Source organism: Eriocheir sinensis, chromosome 38 (assembly GCF_024679095.1).
Source record: "Eriocheir sinensis breed Jianghai 21 chromosome 38, ASM2467909v1, whole genome shotgun sequence".
In the NCBI taxonomy this organism is placed as follows: Eukaryota; Metazoa; Arthropoda; class Malacostraca; order Decapoda; family Varunidae; genus Eriocheir; species Eriocheir sinensis.
This window is the reverse complement of record NC_066546.1, coordinates 4,716,404-4,743,850: the sequence shown is the minus strand read 5'-3', so window position 1 is coordinate 4,743,850 and position 27,447 is coordinate 4,716,404. Positions and strand designations below refer to the sequence as shown.

At 48.4% G+C, this 27,447-nt stretch overlaps 1 protein-coding gene across 1 annotated transcript; it reads left to right on the top strand.

Moving 5' to 3' along the window:
- Positions 1 to 24,883, top strand: LOC127008795 (C-type mannose receptor 2-like). Its single transcript, XM_050881195.1, has 10 exons — positions 1 to 246; positions 6,121 to 6,290; positions 6,437 to 6,567; positions 9,153 to 9,262; positions 10,911 to 10,972; positions 12,490 to 12,645; positions 20,866 to 20,942; positions 22,401 to 22,510; positions 23,644 to 23,847; positions 24,780 to 24,883. Exons 1-10 carry the CDS (start codon positions 204 to 206, stop codon positions 24,881 to 24,883), a joined length of 1,167 nt encoding a protein of 388 aa, XP_050737152.1. The 5' UTR covers positions 1 to 203.
- The last annotated feature ends 2,564 nt before the right edge of the window (positions 24,884 to 27,447 follow it).

Sequence of the window (27,447 nt, the reverse complement as noted above, 5' to 3'; positions counted from 1 at the left end):
TTGTCAGAGATTAGAGCTCAGAGAGCCCATAGACCAATCTTTCCACATCGAACTCAGTTGGCTCTGGGGACGGCGAGGAGGAGAACGCAGTGAGAAAGACACTTATCTTCGACGTCTAGGCGAGAAAGAGACAGACAGGAGGGAGGAGAGGAAGCGAGAGGGAGAGTGTGTACACGTGTGTCGGTGGCGAGGACAAAGCTGCCATGGAGACACAGATCTTCCTGCTGCTGTTACTGAGTCCTGCTGGTGAGTGGCGGGGCTCCCTCAAGGCTCGAAGCTACTTTATGCAGGATGCTGTCGTGGCTTCCTGCACGGTGGCGAGCTGGGGCCGGCGGGAAAGACTAGGCTCGGTATTCTCAGTCACTTCCGCTTTTCACACCATCTATTTGTAAAGCCCAATAAGGACATCAATCAAGTTCTAATGAGTGTTTCGTTAGGTTTATGGTACAGAATGGTCACATAAAACTACCCATGGAAATGCTCAAAACTCCCACGAAAGCTTTGTCAAATATGTGAGCTTCGGCGCCGAAACGCTCACGAACACGACCCTACTGAGAACAGTGTGGCCAGGCGGGGGCTGAGGACGCGTGCACTGAGAGGAGAAGTGAGAACACAAAAGACAAGAGGGCTGCTGCCTTTTCGGATTGTTTATTTATCTCCTTAATTAGTGTCTGAGTTTCTGAATGTTATGCTGTCCTAAATTTCATTCCAAAGCTGGATGTTGCGTCTACGTACGCAACGCCATCAACTGCTGCCGTGCTCATTCCTCTCTTGCTGTTGCGCTAAACATATTAAAAGCCTTTGATAAGGTCTGGCACAAATCTTTGCTTTCCGGACTACCCTCCTACGGATTCTATCCTCTCTGTACTTTTATCTCCAGTTTCCTTTCTGGCCGATCTATCTCTGCTGTTGTAGACGGACACTGTTCTTCCCTTAAACCTATCAACAGTGGTGTCCCACAGGGCTCTGTCCTATCTCCCATTCTCTTTCTGTTTTTCGTTGATGATCCTCTTTCCAAAATTAACTGTCCTATCCACTCTTAAGCTGATGACTCTACTCTGCATTACTCAACTTCTTTTGATAGAAGGTCTACCCAACAGGAACTACATCATTCCAGTTGGGGGTTGCAGAATACTTAACCTCAGACCTTATTATCATTTCCAATTGGAGCAAGAAGAACTTGGTGTGCTTCAACGTCTAAAAACTCAATTTCTCCACCTATCAACTCGACACAATTTTCCAAACACCTATCCCCTATTCTTTGACAGCACCCAGCTGTCACCTTTTTCTACACTAAACACCCTCGGTCTATCCTTAACTCAAAACCTGAACTGGAAACTCCATATCTCCTCTCTTACTAAATCAGCACTCTTGATGTTGGGCGTTCTGTACCGTCTCCGCCAGCTCTTTTCCTCCTCCCAGATGCTATCCATATGCAGGGGTATTGTCCGCCCTTGTATGGAGTATGCATCTCATGTGTGGGAGGGGCTCCACTCAAACAGCTCTCTTGGAAAGAGTGGAGTCTAAGGCTATTCGTCTCATCAGCTCCTCTCCTCATACTGACAGTCTTCTGCCTCTTTAATTTCGTCGCCACGTTGCATCTCTTTCATTCTTCTATCGATATTTTCATGCTGACTGCTCCTCTGAACTTGCTAACTGCATGCCTCACCCCCATCCCCCCTATCCCGCGGCCCCGTTGCACTCGACTTTCTACACCAGCTCATCCCTATACTATCAAAACCCCTTATGCAAGAGATAATCAGCATTTTCACTGTTTCATCCTTTACACTGCTAAACTCTGAAACAACCTTCCTTCTTGTGTATTTCCTCCTTCCTACGACTTAAACTTTTTCACAAGTATGCCCATAATTTTACCTTTACCTAGTGACCACTTATGTATCTTGATGTCTCATTGTGGATCCAAGAGTGTAACTGTGTATGATAGTGTACCCCTGTGTATCCTAGAGTACCCCTGTGTATCTTATTATATTCCTATGTATCCAAGGGTGTCTTTGTGTATCCTAGTGTACCCTTGTGTCTCCTATTGTACCCCTGTGTATCCTAGTGTACCCCTGTGTATCCTAGTGTACCCCCGTGTATCCTAGTGTATCCCTCTGTATCCGAGCTTACTCCGGTGTGTCTTACTGTGTCCCTGTGTATCCAAATGTACTCCTGTGTATCCTAGTGTGCCCCTGTGTATCCTAGTGTGCCCTTGTGTATCCTAGTGTGCCCCTGTGTGTCCTAGTGTGCCCTTGTGTATCCTAGTGTGCCCCTGTGTATCCTAGTGTGCCCCTGTGTATCCTAGTGTTCCCTTGTGTATCCTAGTGTGCCCCTGTGTGTCCTAGTGTACCCCTGTATCCTAGTGTGCCCCTGTGTATCCTAGTGTACTCCTGTGTATCCTAGTGTACCGCTGTGTATCCTAGTGTACCCCTGTGTATCCTAGTGTACCGCTGTGTATCCTAGTGTACCCCTGTGTATCCTAGTGTACCGCTGTGTATCCTAGTGTACCCCTGTGTATCCTAGTGTACCCCTGTGTATCCTAGTGTACCCCTGTGTATCCTAGTGTACCCCTGTGTATCCTAGTGTACCCCTGGGCATCCTAGTGTATCCCTGTGTATCCTAGTGTGCCCCTGTGTATCCTAGTGTACCCCTGTGTATCCTAGTGTACCCCTGTGTATCCTAGTGTACCCCTGTGTATCCTAGTGTACCCCTGGGCATCCTAGTGTATCCCTGTGTATCCTACTCTACCCTGTGTATCCTAGTGTACCCCTGTGTATCCTAGTGTACCCCTGTGTATCCTAGTGTACCCCTGTGTATCCTAGTGTACCCCTGTGTATCCTAGTGTACTCCTATGTCGCCTAGTGTACCCCTGTGTATCCAAGTGTACCCCAGTGTACCCTAGTGTACCCCTGTGTATCCTAGTGTACCCCTGTGTAACCTAGTGTACCCCTGTGTATCCTAGTGTACCCCTGTGTATCCTAGTGTACCCCTGTGTATCCTAGTGTACTCCTATGTCGCCTAGTGTACCCCTGTGTATCCAAGTGTACCCCTGTGTACCCTAGTGTACCCCTGTGTATCCTAGTGTACCCCTGTGTATCCTAGTGTGCCCTGTGTGTCCTGGTGTGCCCTGTGTGTGCCCTAGTGTATCCTGTGTATCCTAGTGCCCCTGTGTATCATAGTGTGCCCTGTGTATCCTAGTGTGCCCTGTGTGTCCTAGTGTACCCCTGGGGAGCCTAGAGTACCCCTGTGTATCCTAGTGTTCCCCTATGTATCCTAATGTACCCCTGTGTATCCTAGTGTACCCCTGTGTATACTAGAGTATCCCTGTGTATCCTAGTGTACCCCTGTGTATCCTAGTGTACCCCTGTGTATCCTAGTGTACCCCTGTGTATCCTAGTGTACCCCTGTGTATACTAGAGTACCCCTGTGTATCCTAGTGTACCCCTGTGTATACTAGAGTACCCCTGTGTATCCTAGAGTACCCCTGTGTATCCTAGTGTACCCCTGTGTATCCTAGTGTACCCCTGTGTATCCTAGTGTACCCCTGTGTATACTAGAGTACCCCTGTGTATCCTAGTGTACCCCTGTGTATCCTAGTGTACCCCTGTGTATCCTAGTGTACCCCTGTGTATCCTAGAGTACCCCTGTGTATTCTAGTGTACCCCCGTGTATTCTAGTGTACCTCTGTGTATCCTAGTGTACCTCTGTGTATCCTAGTGTACCCCCGTGTATTCTAGTGTACCCTCGTGTATTCTAGTGTACCCCCGTGTATTCTAGTGTACCTCTGTGTATCCTAGTGAACCCTGTGTATCCTAGTGTACCCATGTGTATCCTACTGTACCCTGTGTATCCTAGTGTACCCCTGTGTATTCTAGTGTACCCCTGTGTATCCTAGTGTACCCTGTGTATCCTAATATACCCCAGTGTATCCTACTGTACCCTGTGTATCCTAGTGTACCCATGTGTATCCTAGTGCACCCTGTGTATCCTAGTGTACCCCCGTGTATCCTAGTGTACCCCCGTGTATTCTAGTGTACCCCTGTGTATCCTAGTGTACCCCCGTGTATACTAGTGTACCCCTGTGTATCCTAGTGTACCCCTGTGTATACTAGAGTACCCCTGTGTATCCTACTGTACCCTGTGTATCCTAGTGTACCCATGTGTATCCTAGTGTACCCTGTGTATCCTAGTGTACCCCTGTGTATCCTAGTGTACCCCTGTGTATCCTAGTGTACCCTGTGTATCCTAGTGTACCCCCGTGTATCCTAGTGTACCCTGTGTATCCTAGTTTACCCATATGTATCCTAGTGTACCCTGTGTATCCTAGTGTATCCCCGTGTATCCTAGTGTACCCCCGTGTATCCTACTGTACCCTGTGTATCCTAGTGTACCCATGTGTATCCTAGTGTACCCTGTGTATCCTAGTGTACCCCTGTGTATCCTAGTGTACCCATGTGTATCCTAGTGTACCCCTGTGTATCCTAGTGTACCCCAGTGTATCCTAGTGTACCCTGTGTATCCTAGTGTAGCCTTGTGTATCCTAGTGTACCCTATGTATCCTAGTGTACCCCCGTGTATTCTAGTGTACCCGTGTATACTAGTGTACACTGTGTATCCTAGTGTACCCCCGTATATCCTAGTGTACCCCTGTGTATTCTAGTGTACCCCTGTGTATCCTAGTGTACCCATGTGTATCCTAGTGTATCCTAGTGTAGCCTTGTGTATCCTACTGTACCCTGTGTATCCTAGTGTACCCATGTGTATACTAGTGTACCCTGTGTATCCTAGTGTACCCCTGTGTATCCTAGTGTACCCCTGTGTATCCTAGTGTACTCCTGTGTATCGTAGTGTGCCCTGTGTGTCCTAGTGTACCTGTGTCCTGTGTATCCTAGTGTACCCCTGTGTATCCTAGTGTACTCCTGTGTATCCTAGTGTACCCCCGTGTATCCTAGTATACCCCTGTGTATCCTAGTATACCCCTGTGTATCCTAGTGTACCCCCGTGTATCCTAGTGTACTCCTGTGTATCCTAGTGTACCCCCGTGTATTCTGCTGTACCCCATGTATCCTAGTGTACCCCCGTGTATCCTAGCGTACCCCTGTGTATCCTAGTGTACCCCTGTGTATCCTAGTGTACCCCTGTGTATCCTAGTGTACCCCCGTGTATCCTAGTGTACCCCCGTGTATCCTAGTGTACTCCTGTGTATCCTAGCGTACCCCCGTGTATCCTAGTGTACTCCTGTGTATCCTAGTGTACCCCCGTGTATCCTAGTGTGCCCCGTGTATCCTAGTGTGCCCTGTGTCCTCGTGTACCCTGTGTATCCTAGTGTACCCCTGTGTATCCTAGTGTATCCTCGTGTATCCTAGTGTACCCCCGTGTATCCTACTGTACCCTGTGTATCCTAGTGTACCCATGTGTATCCTAGTGTACCCCTGTGTATCCTAGTGTACCCCAGTGTATCCTAGTGTACCCTGTGTATCCTGTGTATCCTAGTGTACCCCTGTGTATCCTAGTGTGCCCTGTATCCTAGTGTACCCCGTGTGTATCCTAGTGTGCCCTGTGTATCTAGTGTATCCCCGTGTATCCTAGTGTACCCCCGTGTATCCTAGTGTACTCATGTGTATCCTAGTGGTGTACTCCTGTGTGCACCCCGTGTATTCTAGTGTACCTCTGTGTATCCTAGTGTACCTCTGTGTATCCTAGTGTACCCCCGTGTATCCTAGTGTACCCCTGTGTATCCTAGTGTACCCCTGTGTATCCTAGTGTACCCCTGTGTATCCTAGTGTACCCCCGTGTATCCTAGTGTACTCCTGTGTATCCTAGTGTACCCCCGTGTATCCTAGTGTACCCCTGTGTATCCTAGCGTACCCCCGTGTATCCTAGTGTACTCCTGTGTATCCTAGCGTACCCCCGTGTATCCTAGTGTACTCCTGTGTATCCTAGTGTACCCCCGTGTATCCTAGTGTACCCCTGTGTATCCTAGTGTACCCCCGTGTATCCTAGTGTACCCCTGTGTATCCTAGTGTACCCCCGTGTATCCTAGTGTACCCCCGTGTATCCTAGTGTACCTCCGTGTATCCTAGTATCCCGTTATGCATCATTACTTGTCTGTATCCCCAGCGTTGGGCCTCATGGTGGCGCGGTGCCCCGAGGGGTGGGTGTCTCGCGGGGGCACGGACCAGTGTTACCGCGTGCACAGCTACGGCCGCGACAGGACCTTCGAGGACGCCCGCATCTACTGCCAGGCGCGCGGCGGCGACCTGGCCTACATCGACTCTGCTGGGCTGAGGGTGAGTGTGTGTGTGTGTGTGTTGTTATTTTTATGTAACGGGGTTAAGATGCTTGCGAGGAATATGATATGTCTGTGTGTGTGTGTGTGTGTGTGTGTGTGTGTGTGTGTGTCAGCTATCCCTCCACACTCTGCCTGTCACCTCAGGACTGGCTCGGGCAGCTCGTGGCCGCTACGGATACCGAGGGACAGGCCGCCTACATGTGGGTGGGCGCTAAGAACGTTGGCGGCGAGTGGAAGTGGGTGGAGACCGACAAACCAGTGGAAAATGCGATACTGTGAGTGGAGGGAAAAGAGTTTGAACCCTAGTGTTTGCTTTCTAAGTCCTGTACATTCAAAGAGTTTGAACCCTAGTATTTGCTTTCTAGGTCCTGTACATTCAAAGAGTTTGAACCCTAGTGTTTGCTTTCTAAGTCCTGTACATTCAAAGAGTTTGAACCCTAGTATTTGCTTTCTAAGTCCTGTACATTCAAAGAGTTTGAACCCTAGTGTTTGCTTTCTAGGTCCTGTACATTCAAAGAGTTTGAACCCTAGTGTTTGCTTTCTAGGTCCTGTACATTCAAAGAGTTTGAACCCTAGTGTTTGCTTTCTAAGTCCTGTACATTCAAAGAGTTTGAACCCTAGTATTTGCTTTCTAGGTCCTGTACATTCAAAGAGTTTGAACCCTAGTATTTGCTTTCTAGGTCCTGTACATTCAAAGAGTTTGATCCCTAGTATTTGCTTTCTAAGTCCTGTACATTCAAAGAGTTTGAACCCTAGTGTTTGCTTTCTAGGTCCTGTACATTCAAAGAGTTTGAACCCTAGTGTTTGCTTTCTAGGTCCTGTACATTCAAAGAGTTTGAACCCTAGTATTTGCTTTCTAGGTCCTGTACATTCAAAGAGTTTGATCCCTAGTATTTGCTTTCTAGGTCCTGTACATTCAAAGAGTTTGAACCATAGTATTTGCTTTCTAGGTCCTGTACATTCAAAGAGTTTGAACCCTAGTATTTGCTTTCTAGGTCCTGTACATTCAAAGAGTTTGAACCCTAGTATTTGCTTTCTAGGTCCTGTACATTCAAAGAGTTTGAACCCTAGTATTTGCTTTCTAAGTCCTGTACATTCAAAGAGTTTGAACCCTAGTATTTGCTTTCTAGGTCCTGTACATTCAAAGAGTTTGAACCCTAGTATTTGCTTTCTAGGTCCTGTACATTCAAAGAGTTTGAACCCTAGTATTTGCTTTCTAGGTCCTGTACATTCAAAGAGTTTGATCCCTAGTATTTGCTTTCTAGGTCCTGTACATTCAAAGAGTTTGAACCCTAGTGTTTGCTTTCTAGGTCCTGTACATTCAGTTAAAGTTTTTGGCGAGAAAGTTTGCGGGTTTACACCAAAACTACCTTTATTATTGTGAGTGTGACCATCTGAGAAGACTTGGTGGTGTGGAACTTCTTATAACTGGTTTGAGAACCTCTTGTATTATTATTTCTACAAGCTAGGTTCCTCTACTTATTCATTGTTTCTTCGTGAGTTTATTATTGTGAGCGTGACCATCTGGGAGGATTTGGTGGTGTGGAGCTTCTTTTAACTGGTTTGAGAACCTCTTGTATTATTATTTCTATAAGTTAGGATCCTCTACTTATTCATCGTTTTTTATGAGTTTGCGAGAAGGGCTTTCTGGGAACGACTCACAAAGGAGGGTCTGATTGCTTTAAATTTGTTTTAAGATTCTTTTCATCAGTGCATGACACTGATCTTTTTTTTTTGCTTCATGATCCTGTGAATGAGAAAAAAATGAATAGATTTTGGTGAGGGAATTTGACTCCTTTCACTTAGTACCAAGATCCCACATATTAAGTTCCGATTGCTATTGTGAAGACATTATTGCCGGTGTCTTACATTCAGCTCTAGTTTTCAAACCTTTCTAATCAATGCTTTCATCCCCTCAAATCTCTTCCTAACTCAGCATAGTCTTCATCTAACACATAATCACTATTCAATCTTTCTAATCAATGCTTTCATCCCCTCAAATCTCTTCCTAACACATCATAGTCTTCATCTAACACATAATCACTATTCAATCTTTCTAATCAATGCTTTCATCCCCTCAAATCTCTTCCTAACTCAGCATACTCTTCACCTAACACCTAATCACTATTCAATCTTTCTAATCAATGCTTTCATCCCCTCAAATCTCTTCCTAACTCAGCATACTCTTCACCTAACACCTAATCACTATTCAATCTTTCTAATCAATGCTTTCATCCCCTCAAATCTCTTCCTAACACATCATAGTCTTCATCTAACACATAATCACTATTCAATCTTTCTAATCAATGCTTTCATCCCCTCAAATCTCTTCCTAACACATCATAGTCTTCATCTAACACCTAATCACTATTCAATCTTTCTAATCAATGCTTTCATCCCCTCAAATCTCTTCCTAACACATCATAGTCTTCATCTAACACATAATCACTATTCAGTCTTTCTAATCAATGCTTTCATCCCCTCAAATCTCTTCCTAACACATCATAGTCTTCATCTAACACCTAATCACTATTCAATCTTTCTAATCAATGCTTTCATCCCCCTCAAATCTCTTCCTAACACATCATAGTCTTCATCTAACACCTAATCGCTATTCAATCTTTCTAATCAATGCTTTCATCCCCCTCAAATCTCTTCCTAACTCAGCATAATCTTCATCTAACACCTAATCGCTATTCAATCTTTCTAATCTTTTTTATCATACTTGCGTCCCCATCTTAAGTTTAAACTACTCCCTGAAATAACTTATTCATTCCCACGAGATCTTATCACTTTCTGATATATTTCTTGCATTGTTCTATTTGGCGTGGCTGGGCGTGCCTCGGCGTGGGTGATACAGGCCGTGGGACGAGGCAGGGTCAGGGGAGTGTGCCGCCTTTACTTCCGACTCCAAGCTAATCATGCAGGAGTGCAGCCAAATGCTCAAGTTCATCTGCCACAGAAATATCCGTGAGTATCGACGACCCTTTATGGCTATTCCTAGGGCATAGATGGGGAGGAGAGCCATTAAGGATGGTTGAAGGGAGGACAGGAGGAAATGCATTGGAAGAGAGGAGTACAGGCATAGAATGAGTGAGGAAGGTTGGTGTGAGGGAGGAGGAGGGAAAATGTACTGGAAGAGAAGGATACAGCTACAGAACGATTGAGGAAGAATGCAGGAAGGCAGAACAGGATGAGAGGTATAGAAAAAGAGTAATGCAGGAACAGAACGATTGAGGAAAGGTTAGGGAAAGGCAGGACAGGATGAGAGGTATAGAAAAAGAGTAATGCAGGAACAGAACGATTGAGGAAAGGTTAGGGAAAGGGAGGACAGGATGAGAGGTATAGAAAAAGAGTAATGTAGCAACAGAACGATTGAGGAAAGGTTAGGGAAAGGCAGGACAGGATGAGAGGTATAGAAAAAGAGTAATGCAGGAACAGAACGATTGAGGAAAGGTTAGGGAAAGGCAGGACAGGATGATAGCTATAGAAAAAGAAAAATGCAGGTATAGCAGGATTGAGAAAGATAGTGGAAGGCAGAACAGGAGAAAAAAAATATGGAAAGAGAGGGATACAGAATGGCTGGTGAAGGCATGGGGGAGGAAAATACAAAATATATGGATTCTTGATGGTTGTTGGAGAGAAGGAAGAGAGAAGCTAATGAGTAAGAAAGACAGAGGAGGACAAAATTTAATGAGAGGGGATGGAAGGGAAGTCGAGGAAAGGAGATAAAAAGGAAGGTTGGAGGGAAGAATGAAGAGGGAAACACAGGAGAGAAGGGAGGGAGGGAGACTGATGGGGGAAAGGAGAAAGAGAGGAGGAAGGATGGGTCGTTGGGAGGGAGTGAAAGGGATGCTGAGAGGGATGCAGAGAGATAAAGACAAAATATAATGAGAGGGGATAGGAAGGGAGTCGAGGAAAGGAGATTAAAAGAAAGGTTGGGGTGAAGGAGCGAAGGGACGGGGAGGCTGAGGGTGGAAGGGTAACAGAAAGATAGGTCGTTAGGAGGGAGTGAAAGGGATGCTGAGAGGGATGCAGAGAGATAAAGACAAAATATAATGATAGGGGATAGGAAGGGAGTCGAGGAAAGGAGATTAAAAGAAAGGTTGGGGTGAAGGAGCGAAGGGACGGGGAGGCTGATGGTGGAAGGGTAACAGAAAGATAGGTCGTTGGGAGGGAGTGAAAGGGATGCTGAGAGGGATGCAGTGGAAGGGAAGGAGCGGGAGGCTGGTTGACTGGCTTTAGGGAGTATAAAAGAGAGGAGGAGGAGGAGGACAGGCTGGCGGGAGGGGGGCTCTGTGCGGCGCAAGTCACCCAGGCAGCTTTTCACTCTCACAAATGGAGGCAAGCAAAAGGAGGAAGAGTTTGGGAAGGAAGGAAGGGGGTGGGGAGAGGGAGGGTAAATGTGTCTCCCCATATTGAAAATACATCCCAGCATCTCGAGAGGTGATTTAAGAACTAAAAAGTTGTAGTAAATAGGAGTAAAGAAATAAAGTTGTCACGGTGTTTGAATTCAGAGGTGATACGAAGCCTCTTTTTGAAGCCGTTTCGAATCCCGTGAGTGAGTCAGAAAGAAAATAACGGTAAATGTGTCTTACCGTGGGTTTTTACTTCTCAGAAATTCCAATGGCTTGTGACTACACCACCGGCTGGGAGGATGCGTCTGACCGCTGCTACAAGGTGTGTGTGCGTGCGCTTGTGTGTGTGTGTGTGTGTGTGAGAGAGAGAGAGAGAGAGAGAGAGAGAGAGAGAGAGATTATCAAGCTACTGTACACATATACACATGTGGTAAAACACACACACACACACACACACACGTTACACATACATCCTTTTTCCAGTCGCATTTTCTCTGTCAACTCCTTCACTTTTTTTTCCTCACATTCGTTCTATTCAGCCTATGTCCCTCCCTTCCTCACTTAGTACCTCCAGGTCTTTCCTTAATTGAGCCACACGTGTCGGAAACATGCGTTGGCAACACGGGTGCGGCGAGGAAGGCAACGAGTGTTAACTTGTAACCAACACAAAGTTTCGAACATGTTCGTGCTGCTGTGTCGTTGCTGTGGTGTGGACGAGGCGCAGGTTGCCGAGCAGAGACACACACAGCGGCTGCAATGTCACAGCGATGTTGCCTCGCTCCCGTCCGTGCCGTCTTTAGCGTCGTGAGGGTCACCGTACTCAACAGAGGTTCAAAGTTGCCCGTCACCATCACGATCAGCATCAGGCAAGAGGCCAATATCTTGTGCGTGATGTGTTGTTTCTCTGAATCAGAATCAGCACGTCGCCTTCTGTGACGGCCACATAGTACTGCCACAGTTGCGGCAGCTGCCAGCAAGGCGTCCTCACTCTCCGATATGACGTTCATATCTAGAGACACGTGTGGACGACCATTTGGTATTACGTCTGTTGCCGACACATTGACGACAAATAACTAGCTGTTTCAAGTGTGTAGGTTGAAGGACGCGCGTGGCCGCACCTTGAATTAAACAGTTCCTTCCTTCCTATCATCCTCACTGACTAACCTTCCATTCGTCAATCATTCACATCGCTCTCGTCATCCCCGACTACCCTTCCCTCCTCCTATCCCCCACATCTTTCTTGTATACCTTAAAGTCCTCACTCTTTTCTCCTCTTATCTTCAATTCCAACTCTCGCTCTTTTCATCCCCCGTATCTCTTTCGTAAACCTTAAATCCGTCCATCTTTTATTCTCTTATCTTCAAATATCCCTCCTTCCTTCCCTCCTCTACCTCCCTCACATTATCACATACATTTTATTGTGCACCGAGTCTGCTTCCGTCTGTCATGGCACCAGACCCTTCCGTTCACCTTCCCTCCCCATCCCATCTCCCTCTTCCAACCACCCTCCCTCCTGCCACGCCTTGCCTTCCCTCCCACTTCACCTCTCCTTTCTCACTGACACCTTTATCTTTTTTTCTCTGTAACTCCTTTTCTCATGCTGTTCATTCCTTTCTCACTCCCACACTCCTTCCTGGCTCTCCCTCAACAAACATTCTCTTCTCTCACTCTCCCTCATGCTACTCCCTCCCTCTACCTTCACCTTTCTTTCTCTAACACCTTCTTCTTCCCTTTCCGTCATTCCCTTTCTCATGCTATTTACATCCTCCCTTTCTCACTCCCGCACCCCTTCCTTGCCTCATCTTCTACCTCCCCCTCATGCCCCTCCCTCCACCCCAGAAATCGACGCAGAGCAACTCGTGGCATGACGCCGAGATAGAATGCGTCATCGAAGGAGGCCACTTGGTGAGCGTAGAAAGTGACGCCGAGCAGATGCTGGCGCACGACCTGGCCCTGGAGGAGCGAGACAAGGTCTGGATTGGGTACACGGAGGAGGTGAGTGGCGGGGCAGTGTCTGGATTGGGTACACGGAGGAGGTGAGTGGCGGGGCAGTGTCTGGATTGGGTACACGGAGGAGGTGAGTGGCGGGGCATTGTCTGGATTGGGTACACGGAGGAGGTGAGTGGCGGGGCATTGACTGGATTGGGTACACGGAGGAGGTGAGTGGCGGGGCAGTGTCTGGATTGGGTACACGGAGGAGGTGAGCGGCGGGGCAGTGTCTGGATTGGGTACACGGAGGAGGTGAGTGGCGGGGCATTGTCTGGATTGGGTACACGGAGGAGGTGAGTGGCTGGGCATTGTCTGGATTGGGTACACGGAGGAGGTGAGTGGCGGGGCATTGTCTGGATTGGGTACACGGAGGAGGTGAGTGGCGGGGCATTGTCTGGATTGGGTACACGGAGGAGGTGAGTGGCGGGGCAGTGTCTGGATTGGGTACACGGAGGAGGTAATTGTCGGGGCATTGTCTGGATTGGGTACACGGAGGAGGTGAGTGTGGGGCATTGTCTGGATTGGGTACAGGAGGAGGTGAGTGGCGGGGCATTGTCTGGATTGGGTACACGGAGGAGGTGAGTGGCGGGGCAGTGTCTGGATTGGGTACACGGAGGAGGTGAGTGGCGGGGCAGTGTCTGGATTGGGTACACGGAGGAGGTGAGTGGCGGGGCAGTGTCTGGATTGGGTACACGGAGGAGGTGAGTGGCGGGGCAGTGTCTGGATTGGGTACACGGAGGAGGTGAGTGGCGGGGCATTGTCTGGATTGGGTACACGGAGGAGGTGAGTGGCGGGGCAGTGTCTGGATTGGGTACAAAGGGGAGTGAGAGGACGGTTTGTGAGGAGGTGGTGGTTGAGGAGTGGTGATGATGGCTGGTGGTGGTAGTGGTGATGGTGGTGGTTGAGGAGTGGTGATGATGGCTGGTGGTGGTGGTGGTGGTAGTGGTGGTAGTTGAGGAGTGGTGATGATGGCTGGTGGTGGTGGTGGTTGATGAGTGGTGATGACGGCTGGTGGTGGTGGTGGTGGTTGAGGAGTGGTGATGATGGCTGGTGGTGGTGGTGGTGGTTGAGGAGTGGTGATGATGGCTGGTGGTGGTGGTGGTGGTTGAGGAGTGGTGATGATGGCTGGTGGTGGTGGTGGTTGAGGAGTGGTGATGATGGCTGGTGGTGGTGGTGGTTGAGGAGTGGTGATGATGGCTGGTGGTGGTGGTGGTGGTTGAGGAGTGGTGATGATGGCTGGTGGTGGTGGCGGTTGAGGATTGGTGATGATGGCTGGTGGTGGTGGCGGTTGAGGAGTGGTGATGATGGCTGGGGGTGGTGGTGGTTGTGGAGTGGTGCTGGTGGCGTCTGGTGGTGGTGGTGGTTGAGGAGTGGTGATGATGGCTGGTGGTGGTGGTGGTGGTTGAGGAGTGGTGATGATGGCTGGTGGTGGTGGTGGTGGTTGAGGAGTGGTGATGATGGCTGGTGGTGGTGGTGGTTGAGGAGTGGTGATGATGGCTGGTGGTGGTGGTGGTTGAGGAGTGGTGATGATGGCTGGTGGTGGTGGTGGTTGAGGAGTGGTGATGATGGCTGGTGGTGGTGGCGGTTGAGGATTGGTGATGATGGCTGGTGGTGGTAGTGGTGGTGGTGGTTGAGGAGTGGTGACGATGGCTGGTGGTAGTGGTGGTGGTGGTTGAGGAGTGGTGATGATGGCTGGTGGTGGTAGTGGTGGTGGTGGTTGAGGAGTGGTGATGATGGCTGGTGGTGGTAGTGGTGGTGGTGGTTGAGGAGTGGTGATGATGGCTGGTGGTAGTGGTGGTGGTGGTTGAGGAGTGGTGATGATGGCTGGTGGTGGTGGTGGTGGTGGTTGAGGAGTGGTGATGATGGCTGGTGGTGGTAGTGGTGGTGGTGGTTGAGGTGTGGTGATGGGGGGTGGTGGTGGTGGTGGTGGTTGAGGAGTGGTGATGATGGCTGGTGGTGGTAGTGGTGGTGGTGGTTGAGGTGGTGATGATGGCTGGTGGTGGTGGTGGTGGTGGTTGAGGTGGTGATGATGGCTGGTGGTGGTAGTGGTGGTGGTGGTTGAGGAGTGGTGATGATGGCTGGTGGTGGTAGTGTTGGTGGTGGTTGAGGAGTGGTGATGATGGCTGGTGGTGGTAGTGGTGGTGGTGGTTGAGGAGTGGTGATGATGGCTGGTGGTGGTAGTGTTGGTGGTGGTTGAGGAGTGGTGATGATGGCTGGTGGTGGTAGTGGTGGTGGTTGAGGTGGTGTTGTTGGCTGTGGTGGTGATTGTGGTGGTTGAGGTGGTGATGATGGCTTGTGGTGGTAGTGGTGGTGGTGGAGGTTGAGGAGTGGTGATGATGGCTGGTGGTGGTTGGGGTTGAGGTGGTGATGATGGCTGGTGGTGGTAGTGGTGGTGGTGGTTGAGGAGTGGTGATGATGGCTGGTGGTGGTAGTGGTGGTGGTGGTTGAGGAGTGGTGATGATGGCTGGTGGTGGTGGTGGTGGTTGAGGAGTGGTGATGATGGCTGGTGGTGGTGGCGGTTGAGGAGTGGTGATGATGGCTGGTGGTGGTAGTGTTGGTGGTGGTTGAGGAGTGGTGATGATGGCTTGTGGTGGTAGTGGTGGTGGTGGCGGCGGTTGAGGAGTGGTGATGATGGCTGGTGGTGGTGGCGGTTGAGGAGTGGTGATGATGGCTGGTGGTGGTAGTGGTGGTGGTGGTTGAGGAGTGGTGATGATGGCTGGTGGTGGTAGTGGTGGTGGTGGTGGTTGAGGAGTGGTGATGATGGCTGGTGGTGGTAGTGGTGGTGGTGGTTGAGGAGTGGTGATGATGGCTGGTGGTGGTAGTGTTGGTGGTGGTTGAGGAGTGGTGATGATGGCTGGTGGTGGTAGTGGTGGTGGTGGTGGCGGTTGAGGAGTGGTGATGATGGCTGGTGGTGGTGGCGGTTGAGGAGTGGTGATGATGGCTGGTGGTGGTAGTGGTGGTGGTGGTTGAGGAGTGGTGATGATGGCTGGTGGTGGTAGTGGTGGTGGTGGTTGAGGAGTGGTGATGATGGCTGGTGGTGGTGGTGGTTGAGGAGTGGTGATGATGGCTGGTGGTGGTGGTGGTTGAGGAGTGGTGATGATGGCTGGTGGTGGTGGTGGTTGAGGAGTGGTGATGATGGCTGGTGGTGGTAGTGGTGGTGGTGGTTGAGGAGTGGTGATGATGGCTGGTGGTGGTGGTGGTTGAGGAGTGGTGATGATGGCTGGTGGTGGTCGTGGTGGAGGAGTGGTGTTGAGGGCTGGTGGTGGTAGTGGTGGTGGGGGTGGTTGAGGAGTGGTGATGATGGCTGGTGGTGGTAGTGGTGGTGGTGGTGGTTGAGGAGTGGTGATGATGGCTGGTGGTGGTAGTGGTGGTGGTGGTGGTTGAGGAGTGGTGATGATGGCTGGTGGTGGTGGTGGTGGTGGTGGTGGTGGTTGAGGAGTGGTGATGATGGCTGGTGGTGGTGGTGGTGGTGGTGGTGGTTGAGGAGTGGTGATGATGGCTGGTGGTGGTAGTGGTGGTGGTGGTTGAGGAGTGGTGATGATGGCTGGTGGTGGTGGTAGTGGTGGTGGTGGTTGAGGAGTGGTGATGATGGGTGGTGGTGGTGGTGGTGGTGGTGGAGGAGTGGTGATGATGGCTGGTGGTGGTAGTGGTGGTGGTGGTGGTTGAGGAGTGGTGATGATGGCTGGTGGTGGTGGTAGTGGTGGTGGTGGTTGAGGAGTGGTGATGATGGCTGGTGGTGGTGGTAGTGGTGGTGGTGGTTGAGGAGTGGTGATGATGGCTGGTGGTGGTGGTAGTGGTGGTGGTGGTTGAGGAGTGGTGATGATGGCTGGTGGTGGTGGTGGTGGTGGTGGTGGTTGAGTGGTGATGATGGGTGGTGGTGGTGGTTGTGGTGGTGGGGGTTGAGGTGGGGTTATGATGGGTGGTGGTGGTGGTAGTGGTGGTGGTGGTTGAGGAGTGGTGATGATGGCTGGTGGTGGTAGTGGTGGTGGTGGTGGTTGAGGAGTGGTGATGATGGGTGGTGGTGGTTGAGGAGTGATGATGATGGCTGGTGGTGGTGGTTGAGGAGAGGTGATGATGGGTGGTGGTGGTAGTGGTGATGGTGGTGGTTGAGGAGTGGTGATGATGGGTGGTGGTGGTAGTGGTGATGGTGGTGGTTGAGGAGTGGTGATGATGGGTGGTGGTGGTAGTGGTGATGGTGGTGGTTGAAGAGTGGTGATGATGGGTGGTGGTGGTAGTGGTGATGGTGGTGGTTGAGGAGTGGTGATGATGGCTGGTGGTGGTAGTGGTGATGGTGGTGGTTGAGGAGTGGTGATGATGGGTGGTGGTGGTAGTGGTGATGGTGGTGGTTGAGGAGTGGTGATGATGGGTGGTGGTGGTTGAGGAGTGATGATGATGGCTGGTGGTGGTGGTGGTTGAGGAGTGATGATGATGGCTGGGGTGGTGGTGGTTGAGGAGTGGTGATGATGGCTGGTGGTGGTAGTGGTGATGGTGGTGGTTGAGGAGTGGTGATGATGGGTGGTGGTGGTTGAGGAGTGATGATGATGGCTGGTGGTGGTGGTTGAGGAGTGGTGATGATGGCTGGTGGTGGTAGTGGCTGCAAAGCTCGGTGGTTGATGGGTTGTGATGGTAGTGATAGTGATGGTTGTGGTGGTGGTGATGACGGTTGTGTGTGTGTGTAATTCCCCTCTTGGTCTGCTGCGGGTCTCTCTTGAGACAGCCAGCCGTTCCCCTACGGAAGAGCACAGAGCTCATAGTACCGATCTTTGGGTAGGACTGAGACCATTCACACACAACACACCTTGACAACGAGGTCACAACTCCTTGCGTGACGTCGCGTACCTACTCACTGCTAGGTGAACAGGGGCTACACGTGAAAGAAGATAAACCCAACTTATCTTCACCCGGCCGGGGAATCGAACCCCGGTCCTTCTGGTTGTGAGCCAGACGCTCTACCCCTGAGCTACCGGTCCGTATGTGTGTGTGTGTGTGTGTGTGTGTGTGTAAAGAAAGCAACTCAAGGCAAAATAATATAATAATGAGAAAAAAAAAGCCCGCAAAACACTGCCCCTATAAAAAGAGTTTAAAGGAGTACCAAAAGAGGTCAATTTCAGGAGGAGAGGTGTCTCGATACTCTCCTCTTGAAAGCGTTCAAGTCGTAGGCAGAAGGAGATACAGACTAAGGAGATTATTTTAGAGTTTACCAGTGCAAGGGATAACTGAATGAAGATGCTGGTTAGCTCTTGCATCAGGGATTTGAACAGTATAGGCATGAGCTAGAGTAGAAAGTCGAGTGCAGCGCGGCCGCGGGAGGGGAGAGGCATGCAGTTAGCAAACTCAGAAAGCAGTCAGCGTGAAAAGGGTCAATAAAAGATAGGATGAGGTGCAACATGGCGGCAGAGTTTAGACGGTGAAGACTGCTAGTATAGGAGGGGAGTTGATGAGACGAAGAGCCTTAGCTAATCTGTCCTTATACAAGGACGAGGTCCTTGTATAAGGATAGCATCTGTGCGGGGGAAAAGAACAGGCGGAGACGATACAGAACGCCCAACCTCGAGGAAGCTGATTTAATAAAAGAGGAGATGTGAGGTTTCCAGTTGAGATTTTGAGTTAAGGACAGATCGAGGATGTTTAGTGTAGAAGGTGACAGCTGAGTGTTATCGAAGAATAGGGGATAGGTGATTGGAAGATTATCTTGAGTTGACATGTGGATAAATTGAGTTTTTGAGGCGTTAAAGGACACCAAGTTCTTCTTGTCCCAATCGGAAATGATAGCTAGGTCTGAGGGTAAGCGTTCTGCGGCCTCCAGCCTGGAATCATAATTATAGTTCATATATATATATATATATATATATATATATATATATATATATATATATATATATATATATATATATATATATATATATATATATATATATATATCTATATATATATCTATCTATCTATCTATCTATCTATCTATCTATCTATCTATATATCTATATATCTATCTATATATCTATATATGTATATATATATATATATATATATATATAATGTGTGTGTGTATGTGTGTGTGTGACAGTGCTGGGCACTTGCGGTACTTTTTGCGGTACTGCGGTACTACCGCACTACCAAACCGGTACCGCAGTACCGCAGAGGACTGCTGAAAGTACCGGAGTACCGGTACCGCGTTCAAATTTCCTGCGGTACTTTTCGCGGTACCGGCAAACACTTTAAAGAAAAATAGTGATGATAATAATTAATGAATAAATAAATATGTAAATAAAAATAAACAATACCACTGTTTGAGGGGGCCGGGGGCAGGGGGGGCACCTGACCCACCAGACAGACAGACAGACAGACAGTCGGACATACGCACAGACACCGTGGGAAAGAGGGGAGGCACTTTCACTGAAAAGGATAGGTACCTATTGTTAATTAAAAGGATGTGATTTTTCATCGGAGGGAGGTTGGAACCAGGATTTTTTCACCTATGCTTTTCAAGGAGGAACCATACTTGCTTCTAAAATTAATCAACACCTCATAACTCCCATAGTACGTTAAATCAATTAATCTTTAGTTGCGTGCGCGCCGATTATCTCGCTATAACTGGCGACAGAGAAAGAAGGGGGAGAGAGACACGTTACTAACGTGTGCCGTGCTAACGTAGACGGACTTAGAACGTTACACGTTCTAAGTCCGGGCTCAACTTCACTACTGGCAGGTCGGTGAAAATCTTGCTCCTAGGAAATAATCTATTAAATAATTACCTGTATATGTTATTGTTATCTACAGCATTATTATGTTACTTATTCCGGGCACATCTTTCCTACTGGATAGTTTCCACCTAATCTCACGTGGCGTTTATTTTTTTTTTATTTTTTTTACATATAGGTATTTTTTGTAATTGGTGTCGCAGAGCTATTTTTTTCTCTTTTTAAGTGCTGCCTTAGAAACCAGGTACCGCAGTACCGCAGTACCGCGGAAAGCACCAGGGGGGGCGGGAAAATTACCGGAGTACCGCGGAACGCACTGTGCATGCTGAGGTACCGCAGTACCGCGTAACGCAACCCCAAACTTTTGGTACCGCGCCCACCACTGGTGTGTGTGTGTGTGTGTGTGTGTGTGTATATATATATTTATATATATATATATATATATATATATATATATATATATATATATATATATATATATATATATATATATATATATATATATATATATATATATATATATATATATATATACATACGTTTTTCGCTGGCCCCGGTAGGCTTTCTTGGTAGGGCCTGATGGTCAGCCCCAGACTGTTGTGTCGCTGGCAAGTGTTTACATTGGCTCCCCGGAGCTCATTCTTTACCCTCTCTTTTAAAGAGATATTCTAGAGTCCGGATTGACAGGTGGTCTTCTTACCAGCCTGTGAGTAATCTTAGGCCACTTGACGGTAACTGAAAAATCCCGGCGTGCGGCATCGGGCGGGGCGCAACCCACGTCGTCTTGGACGCGGCGCCGTCACCGTGCCCACTCAGCCATCGCCTATATATATATATATATATATATATATATATATATATATATATATATATATATATATATATATATATATATATATATATATATATATATATATAGAGAGAGAGAGAGAGAGAGAGAGAGAGATGTGATTTTTTATTCTTATTAAATGTCTTTGCCCATTTGCTTTTTTTAATATGCTTGCTTTTTCCTCTTTTTTAATAGTTTCGCAGTGCCTTTTTATAAGTTTCTTTTAATAAAATATTCGTGTACCCTGAATATCTAGGTTATTTTTTTACGTATAAGAGTTACAAAATAACTGAATTGATACGTCTTGCAATACTAAAAATAATTAGTTGATATCTGAAATAGTAGTAGTAGTAGTAGTAGTAGTAATAGTAGTATTAGTAGTAATAGTAGTAGTAGTAGTAGTAGTAGTAGGACTAGTAGTAGTAGTAGTAGTAGTAGTAGTAGTAATAGTAGTAGTAGTAGTAATAGTAGTAGTAGTTGTAGTAGTAGGGGAGGCGGTGGTCGAATGGTCAACGAGTGTCCGTGGTGGGCCTGAGGACCTAGGTTCGAGTCCCAGCGATGCACGCTGACAATTTTCTACCCTCGCCGAGTGGCGGAGTAGTAATAGTAGTAGTATAGTGGCAGTAGCATAATAATAATACCAATAATAACAAAAATGCGATACAGTAACAAAGAATAATGGTTCCTTGCTCTCCGCAGAATCACCCCGGTGAGTTTACCTGGGTGGACGGCTCCGGCAGCAACAAAACCTACTGGCAGGAGGGCCAGCCCGACCTGTGAGTGTGTGGGGCAGTTGTCGTGATGTTTCTCTCTCTCTCTCTCTCTCTCTCTCTCTCTTTTATTTTATTTACACCGTTACACAATAAGGGGGTGCTACATAATCAATTAAGTTCACATATCACTATAGGCCAAAGACAGCTTCATTACAACTGCCTATCTTAAGGCCTGCCTTGTGTCCTTTCCCCCCCGTCGACCTGCCAATAGCCACTGGTGTACACACTCCTTGAAGCCTTGCAGAGTCACGCCCTCAAGGTTCTGCTGCGAGGCAAGGAGCGTGTTCCACAAGCCGACGTAGGTGTTCAGGAACTGTCGCTGGTGGTGCTGTGTCCTGCTGCGGGGCTGAAGCAGCTGTTCGGGGCAGATGGTACGGCCCTAGTGGTGACCAGGTTCCTGCGGAGCTGTTGGTACAGTTCCTGGAGGTGAGGCTGCCTCAGTTGCTGCACTTTGAAGTCAACCGTCAGGCCTGCCACACCTCGCCTGTGTTGCAACGGCTGCAGTTGTGCTGCTTCACCTTATCAGCCGCTCCGCATGAACCTGCACCCTGTTCAGGTGGGCGAGGTGCCTGTGTGCCGCCCCGCCCCACGCGAGGCACGCGTACTCAAGGGAGGAGCGGATTTGTGACTTATACAGCACCTCGAGCCCCCTGCCGTCGAGGAGCCACGACGTTCTTCTTAGGGAAGCCAGCTTCCCTGAGGGCTCCCTGGCGAGCCGTTCTATATGTGTCCTGAAGGTCATCTTGCTGTCGTATGTGACCCCCAGGACCTCCATTTCCTCTTGTTGGCTCAAGGGCGTCCCGTCGAACGTCAGGGGCAGGACCGAGTTTTTTATCGTGATAAAGAGGAGCTGCGTCTTATGAGTGGCAAACTTAACTTGCCACTTCGCTCCCCAAGCTGCGATGCGGCTGAATGATGTGTTCATCTGCTCCGCTGTGGTCGCCTCCTCCCCCGGCCCGTAGCTTTGGAACAGTGTGATGTCATCCGTATACGCCGTAGCAGTAGGGATGAGATGGAGTAATTCGTTTATGTACACATTCCAAAGCAGAGGGCCAAGGCAGCTTCCTTGAGGGACACCTGCTGCGATGGGCTGTCTGTCCGATGACTGCCCATTAATCACAACTCTGAGGTGTCTGTGATTTAGGTAGTTCCCAAGGAGCTGCAGGAAGGGCCCGCCTATCCCAGCGGCGCGGAGCTTTGATACTAGGGCCGCGTGCCACACACAATCAAACGCGCCCTCGATGTCCAGCGCCACTATAGCGGAGGTTCTCTCTTCATCCAGACCCGCACTCCACTTGGAAGAGAGCAATAAGTGCAGGTCATATATCTCTCTCTCTCTCTCTCTCTCTCTCTCTCTCTCTCTCTCTCTCTCTCTCTCTCTCTCTCTCTCTCTCTCTCTCTCTCTCTCTCTCTCTCTCTCTCTCTCTCTCTCACCTGGACTTACCTGCCCGTGGTCTGCAGATCGCTGAACGGCTTCGGCGCAGCAGTGGTGAACAACGACGACCCGAGTGGCTTGTGGATGGTGGAGAAGATCACTAATGAGTTCCACTCCCTGTGTGAGAAGCCCGTGGGTGAGTAGACGATATGTATCTGAGCAGGTCAGTAGAGCGTGTTAGCTAACTTGGTTGCTTAATGTAACTTAGTTCTCAGCAGGATTCTTAATTAATCACTATAGCGTCACAACTTAAATTCCTGCCCATTGTTGTCTCTGTAACTTTCTGCCGCCCCGCTTCATAAGAGTTTTTACTCTTGCTCATCCCTTTACTGTCCAAATCCCTTATGCAAGAGTTGACGAGCATTTTCGTTCTTTATCCCTTTCGCTTGTAACTCTGGAACAGCTTTCCTTCGTCTGCATTTCTTCCTGCCTAGGCCTTGAACTCTTTCGGGAAGAGTATCCAGACCAGTACAAATGATTCTGGCCTCCTGATTTCGGAATCTTCCTCTGAACACTATTTGCGAGAGCAGCGCCAATGTGGGCCTTTTTTGTTACCTTTTTTGCCCATGAATTGCCACCTTTTCTGTAAAAGGTAAAAAGCGTCACACCCTGAGCACAACACCGAATTCCTAGTGTTTTGCATCAAATCTTAAGCACGGTTACCTGCTTGGCCTGGGCGAGTGGACAACGACCCGCAAACAAACCTGTTAGTCCAGGGAGGGAGCTCCACACACACACACACACACACACACACACACACAGCTCTTCTAGAGAAAGTGGAGTTAAAGGCTCTTCGTCTCATCAACTCCCCTTCTCCTACTGACAGTCTTCCATCTCTTAAATCCCCCGCAGTGTTGCATCTCTTTCTATCTTCTATCGATATTTCCATGCTGACAGTCCTTCTGAACTTGCTAACTGCATGCTTCCCCCCCTCCCGCGACCCCGCTGAACACTGCTCTTGGTCATTCTTATTGTATCCAATCCCTTATGCAAGAATTAACCAGCATCTTCATTCTTTTATCCCTTCGCTGGTAAACTCTGGAACTGCCTTCCTTCGTCTGTATATCCCCCTGCCTACGACTTGAACTCTTACAAGAGAAGAGTATCGAGACACCTCTCCACCCGGATTTGGCCTCTCTTTTGGCTTCTCTTTCTGTTTTCTTTTGTCGGAGCAGCGCCTGGCTGGCTTTTTGTTGTTTCTTTTGTTTTTGCCCTTGAGCTGCCCCCCTTTGCTGTAAAAAAAAAAAATAAACTTCCCCGCTCTCCCAGGGTCGTGTCTGCCGGGGTGGGAGGAGTTCGAGGGGTCGTGTTACTATTTCAACACGGAGGCCACAGACGCGGTGGGCTGGGATGTCGCCAAGGACATCTGTGAGTCTGTGAAAGCAAAGATGGTTGTGCTGGACACTGACGCCGAGGACACCTTTTTCCGGACACACATGCCGGAGGAAAACACGCTGTGGATCGGCCTCTATAGTGAGTATTGTGCTGCCCTGCCTCTTGTGATGCCGAGGGCAGCTGTTGCTATAGTGAGTATTGTGCTGCCCTGCCTCTTGTGATGCCGAGGGAAACTGTTGCTATAGTGAGTATTGTGCTGCCCTGCCTCTTGTGATGCCGAGGGCAGCTGTTGAAGGATGGACGGCCTTGGAGATATATACACTGCTGTTATAAAGAGGTTGTTGACTATACTGCATTATTATGAAAGAAAATGCTGAGAGGATAAAATAATATTCGTATATCAATGGTCATATTACGAGCGTGATATGATGGGTTTCATGAATAGAGGTTTGGAGACAGTTGTATTACCAGCAACTGTGAAATTATATTATGAAGTAAAGCTAAAAGTAATTTCGAGATAATTAGTTATGAAACGAAATCACGTCTTTGTATTCGTGTGTTTATGTATATATATATATATATATATATATATATATATATATATATATATATATATATATATATATATATATATATATATATATATATATATATATATATATATATATATATATATATATATATATATATATATATATATATATATATATATATATATATATATATATATATATATATATATATATATATATATATATATATATATATATATATATATATATATATATATATATATATATATATATATATATATATATATATATATATATATATATATATATATATATATATATATATATATTTGAGCAGAGCCATCGCGCTGGCAGTCTATGGTCACTATAATGGTCTCCTCTAGTTCGGTGGTGGCGCGGGCGAATATCTTTTATACTGACGCTGGCCCTTATCTTGGTGCTCGGCTTGTGCTGCCCTCCGGTGTTCCTCTTGGCAGAATTCACTGATGCTCGGGTTGATGTGCGGCACATTTACAAGTGTTTCTCCGTGTTCCCCAGGTATCCCTGGCGATGGGCTCTTCTGGACGGACGGCACAACGATGAGCAGCAAGAACTACACACACATGACGAGCGAGAACGAGGCCAACGCCATCAGTAACTGAAGAGCAGCAGAGAGAGAGCAGAGAGAGAGAGGAGAGAGAGAGAGAGAGAGAGAGAGAGAAGAGAGAGAGAGAGAGAGAGAGAGGAAAGAGAGGAGAGAGAGAGAGAGAGAGAGAGAGAGAGAGAGAGAGAGAGAGAGAGAGAGAGAGAGAGAGAGAGAGAGAGAGAGAGAGAGAGAGAGAGAGAGAGAGAGAGAGAGAGAGAGAGAGAGAGAGAGAGAGAGAGAGAGAGAGAGAGAGAGAGAGAGAGAGAGAGAGAGAGAGAGAGAGAGAGAGAGAGAGAGAGAGAGGAGAGAGAGAGAGAGAGAGATTTGTTTCAGGGTGCTGCCTGTGCTGCTGCTAGGGCTTCTTGGAGCGGTCTCTTCGACGACCCCAGCCTGTTAGTGGCGCAGGCGAATTATATTTAAAGTGGCTGTGTGATGTCTGACTCTTGCTTCATCCATGCTGCCCCCGGTGCTCCTCTTGACTTAAAGTCGCTGAAGTTTGAGATGATTGAAGATCTGGACAGCATGTGGGTGATCTACCGCCACTCGGCGAGGGTTTGAAAAATCAGTGTGTTTCGGTGGGACTCGAACCTTGATCCACGTTCTCACCACGCCCGCACGCTGACCACTCGGCTGCATAAATACTGCTGTAGAAAGAACTAAATAAATAGGTAGGCGGACAGACAGATAGACACAGGTAAATGGATTAACTAGCTTAATTTATGTCCATCAAGAAGCTGCAGTTTTCCTCTGACATTCCAAACTCCTCCTCCTCCCTCCCCTACAGACAACGATGGCGTCTCCCTGCTCTCCTCGTGGGTGCCCACTGACTGCACCGTGCCGAAACACTACGCATGTGAGGCAGAGGTGGGGGCCGAGCTCACCCTTGTCCCTCCAAGCAGTAAGTAACCCTCAAGTTACTCTTTCTCCTCTTCTTCGTAGTCTTCATTTTTTTGGCCCTCTACGGCACCCCTAGAAATCGAACCAATATGGTACTGGGATTCTTTTGAAGGAGCGTAAGCAACAGAAGCGCCGAAGTCATCCTCATCCTCATCTTGATTATGCGGCTTAGTTCTGGTCACCTTACTATAGAATGGATGTCAAAATGTTAGAATCGGTACAGAGGAGAATGCCAAAGATGATTCACGGGTTAAGAAACTTGCCGTATGAGGAAAGACTTAATATAATTAAACGTGCGTTTTCTAGAAAGGCGAAGGATGCGAGAAGACTTGATCGAAGTTTATGAATGGATAAAGGGCTTTAATAAGGGGGATATTAATGAGGTTCTGATGGTAAGAGAACCGGGTACGACACGTAGTATTGGGTTTAAAGTGGATAAATTCAGAATAAAAAAGGACAGGCAAAAATTGGTTACTAACAGAGTGGTGAAGAAGTGGAACGGGCTTGGCAGTCTTGCTGTGAGTGCCAATATGATAGTCACATTAAAAAATGTATTAGATAAATTCATGAACAGTGATGTTAGGTGAGGCTAGGTTCACAGGAGCTACCTTGTACTGGCTTACCGGCCTCTTGCAGACTCCTTACGATATGTTGTTATGTTCCTTTATTTCCCCTTCTTCACCCCCCAAGATGAGCGGCATTGTCCTGACGGGGGATGGCTGCTTCTGGAGGATCATTGTTACTTCTTCAGGCCCTCCAACCCACCCCTCTACCTCCTTCCCTCCCCAGATGAGCGGCATTGTCCTGACGGGGGATGGCTGCTTCTGGAGGATCATTGTTACTTCTTCAGGCCCTCCAACCCACCCCTCTACCTCCTTCCCTCCCCAGATGAGCGGCATTGTCCTGACGGGGGATGGCTGCTTCTGGAGGATCATTGTTACCTCTTCAGGCCCTCCAACCCACCCCTCTACCTCCTTCCCTCCCCAGATGAGCAGCATTGTCCTGATGGGGATGGCTGCTACAAGAGGATCATTGTTACTTCTTCGGACCTCCAACCCACCCTCTATTCCCCTTCTTCCTCCCCAGATGAGCGGCATTGTCCTGACGGGGGATGGCTGCTACTGGAGGATCATTATTACTTCTACAGGCCCCCTACCCTACTCCTCTGTTCCACCTTTCTTCCCTTCCCCAGATGAGCGGTAATGTAATGAAGGGGATATCTGGAGTTGGAGGATCATCGCTACTTCTTCAGTACCCCTCTATTCCCCCTTCTTCCCTCCCCCAGCTGACCGGTACTGTCCTGAAGGGAAGTGGGTGAAGGTGGAGGATCACTGTTACTTCTTCGGACCCCCTACCCCCCCCCTCTATTCCCCCTTCTTCCCTCCCCCAGACGACCGGTACTGTCCTGAAGGGAATTGGCTGCAGCTGGAGGATCACTGTTACTCCTTCGGACCCCCTCCCCCCCCCCTCTATTCCCCCTTCTTCCCTCCCCCAGACGACCGGTACTGTCGTGATGGGAAGTGGCTGCAGCTGGAGGATCACTGTTACTTCTTCGGACCCCCTACCCCCCCCCCCTCTATTCCCCCTTCTTCCCTCCCCCAGCTGACCGATTCTGTCCTGTTGGGGATTGGGTGAAGGTGGAGGATCACTGTTACTTCTTCGGACCCCCGACCCCCCCCCCTC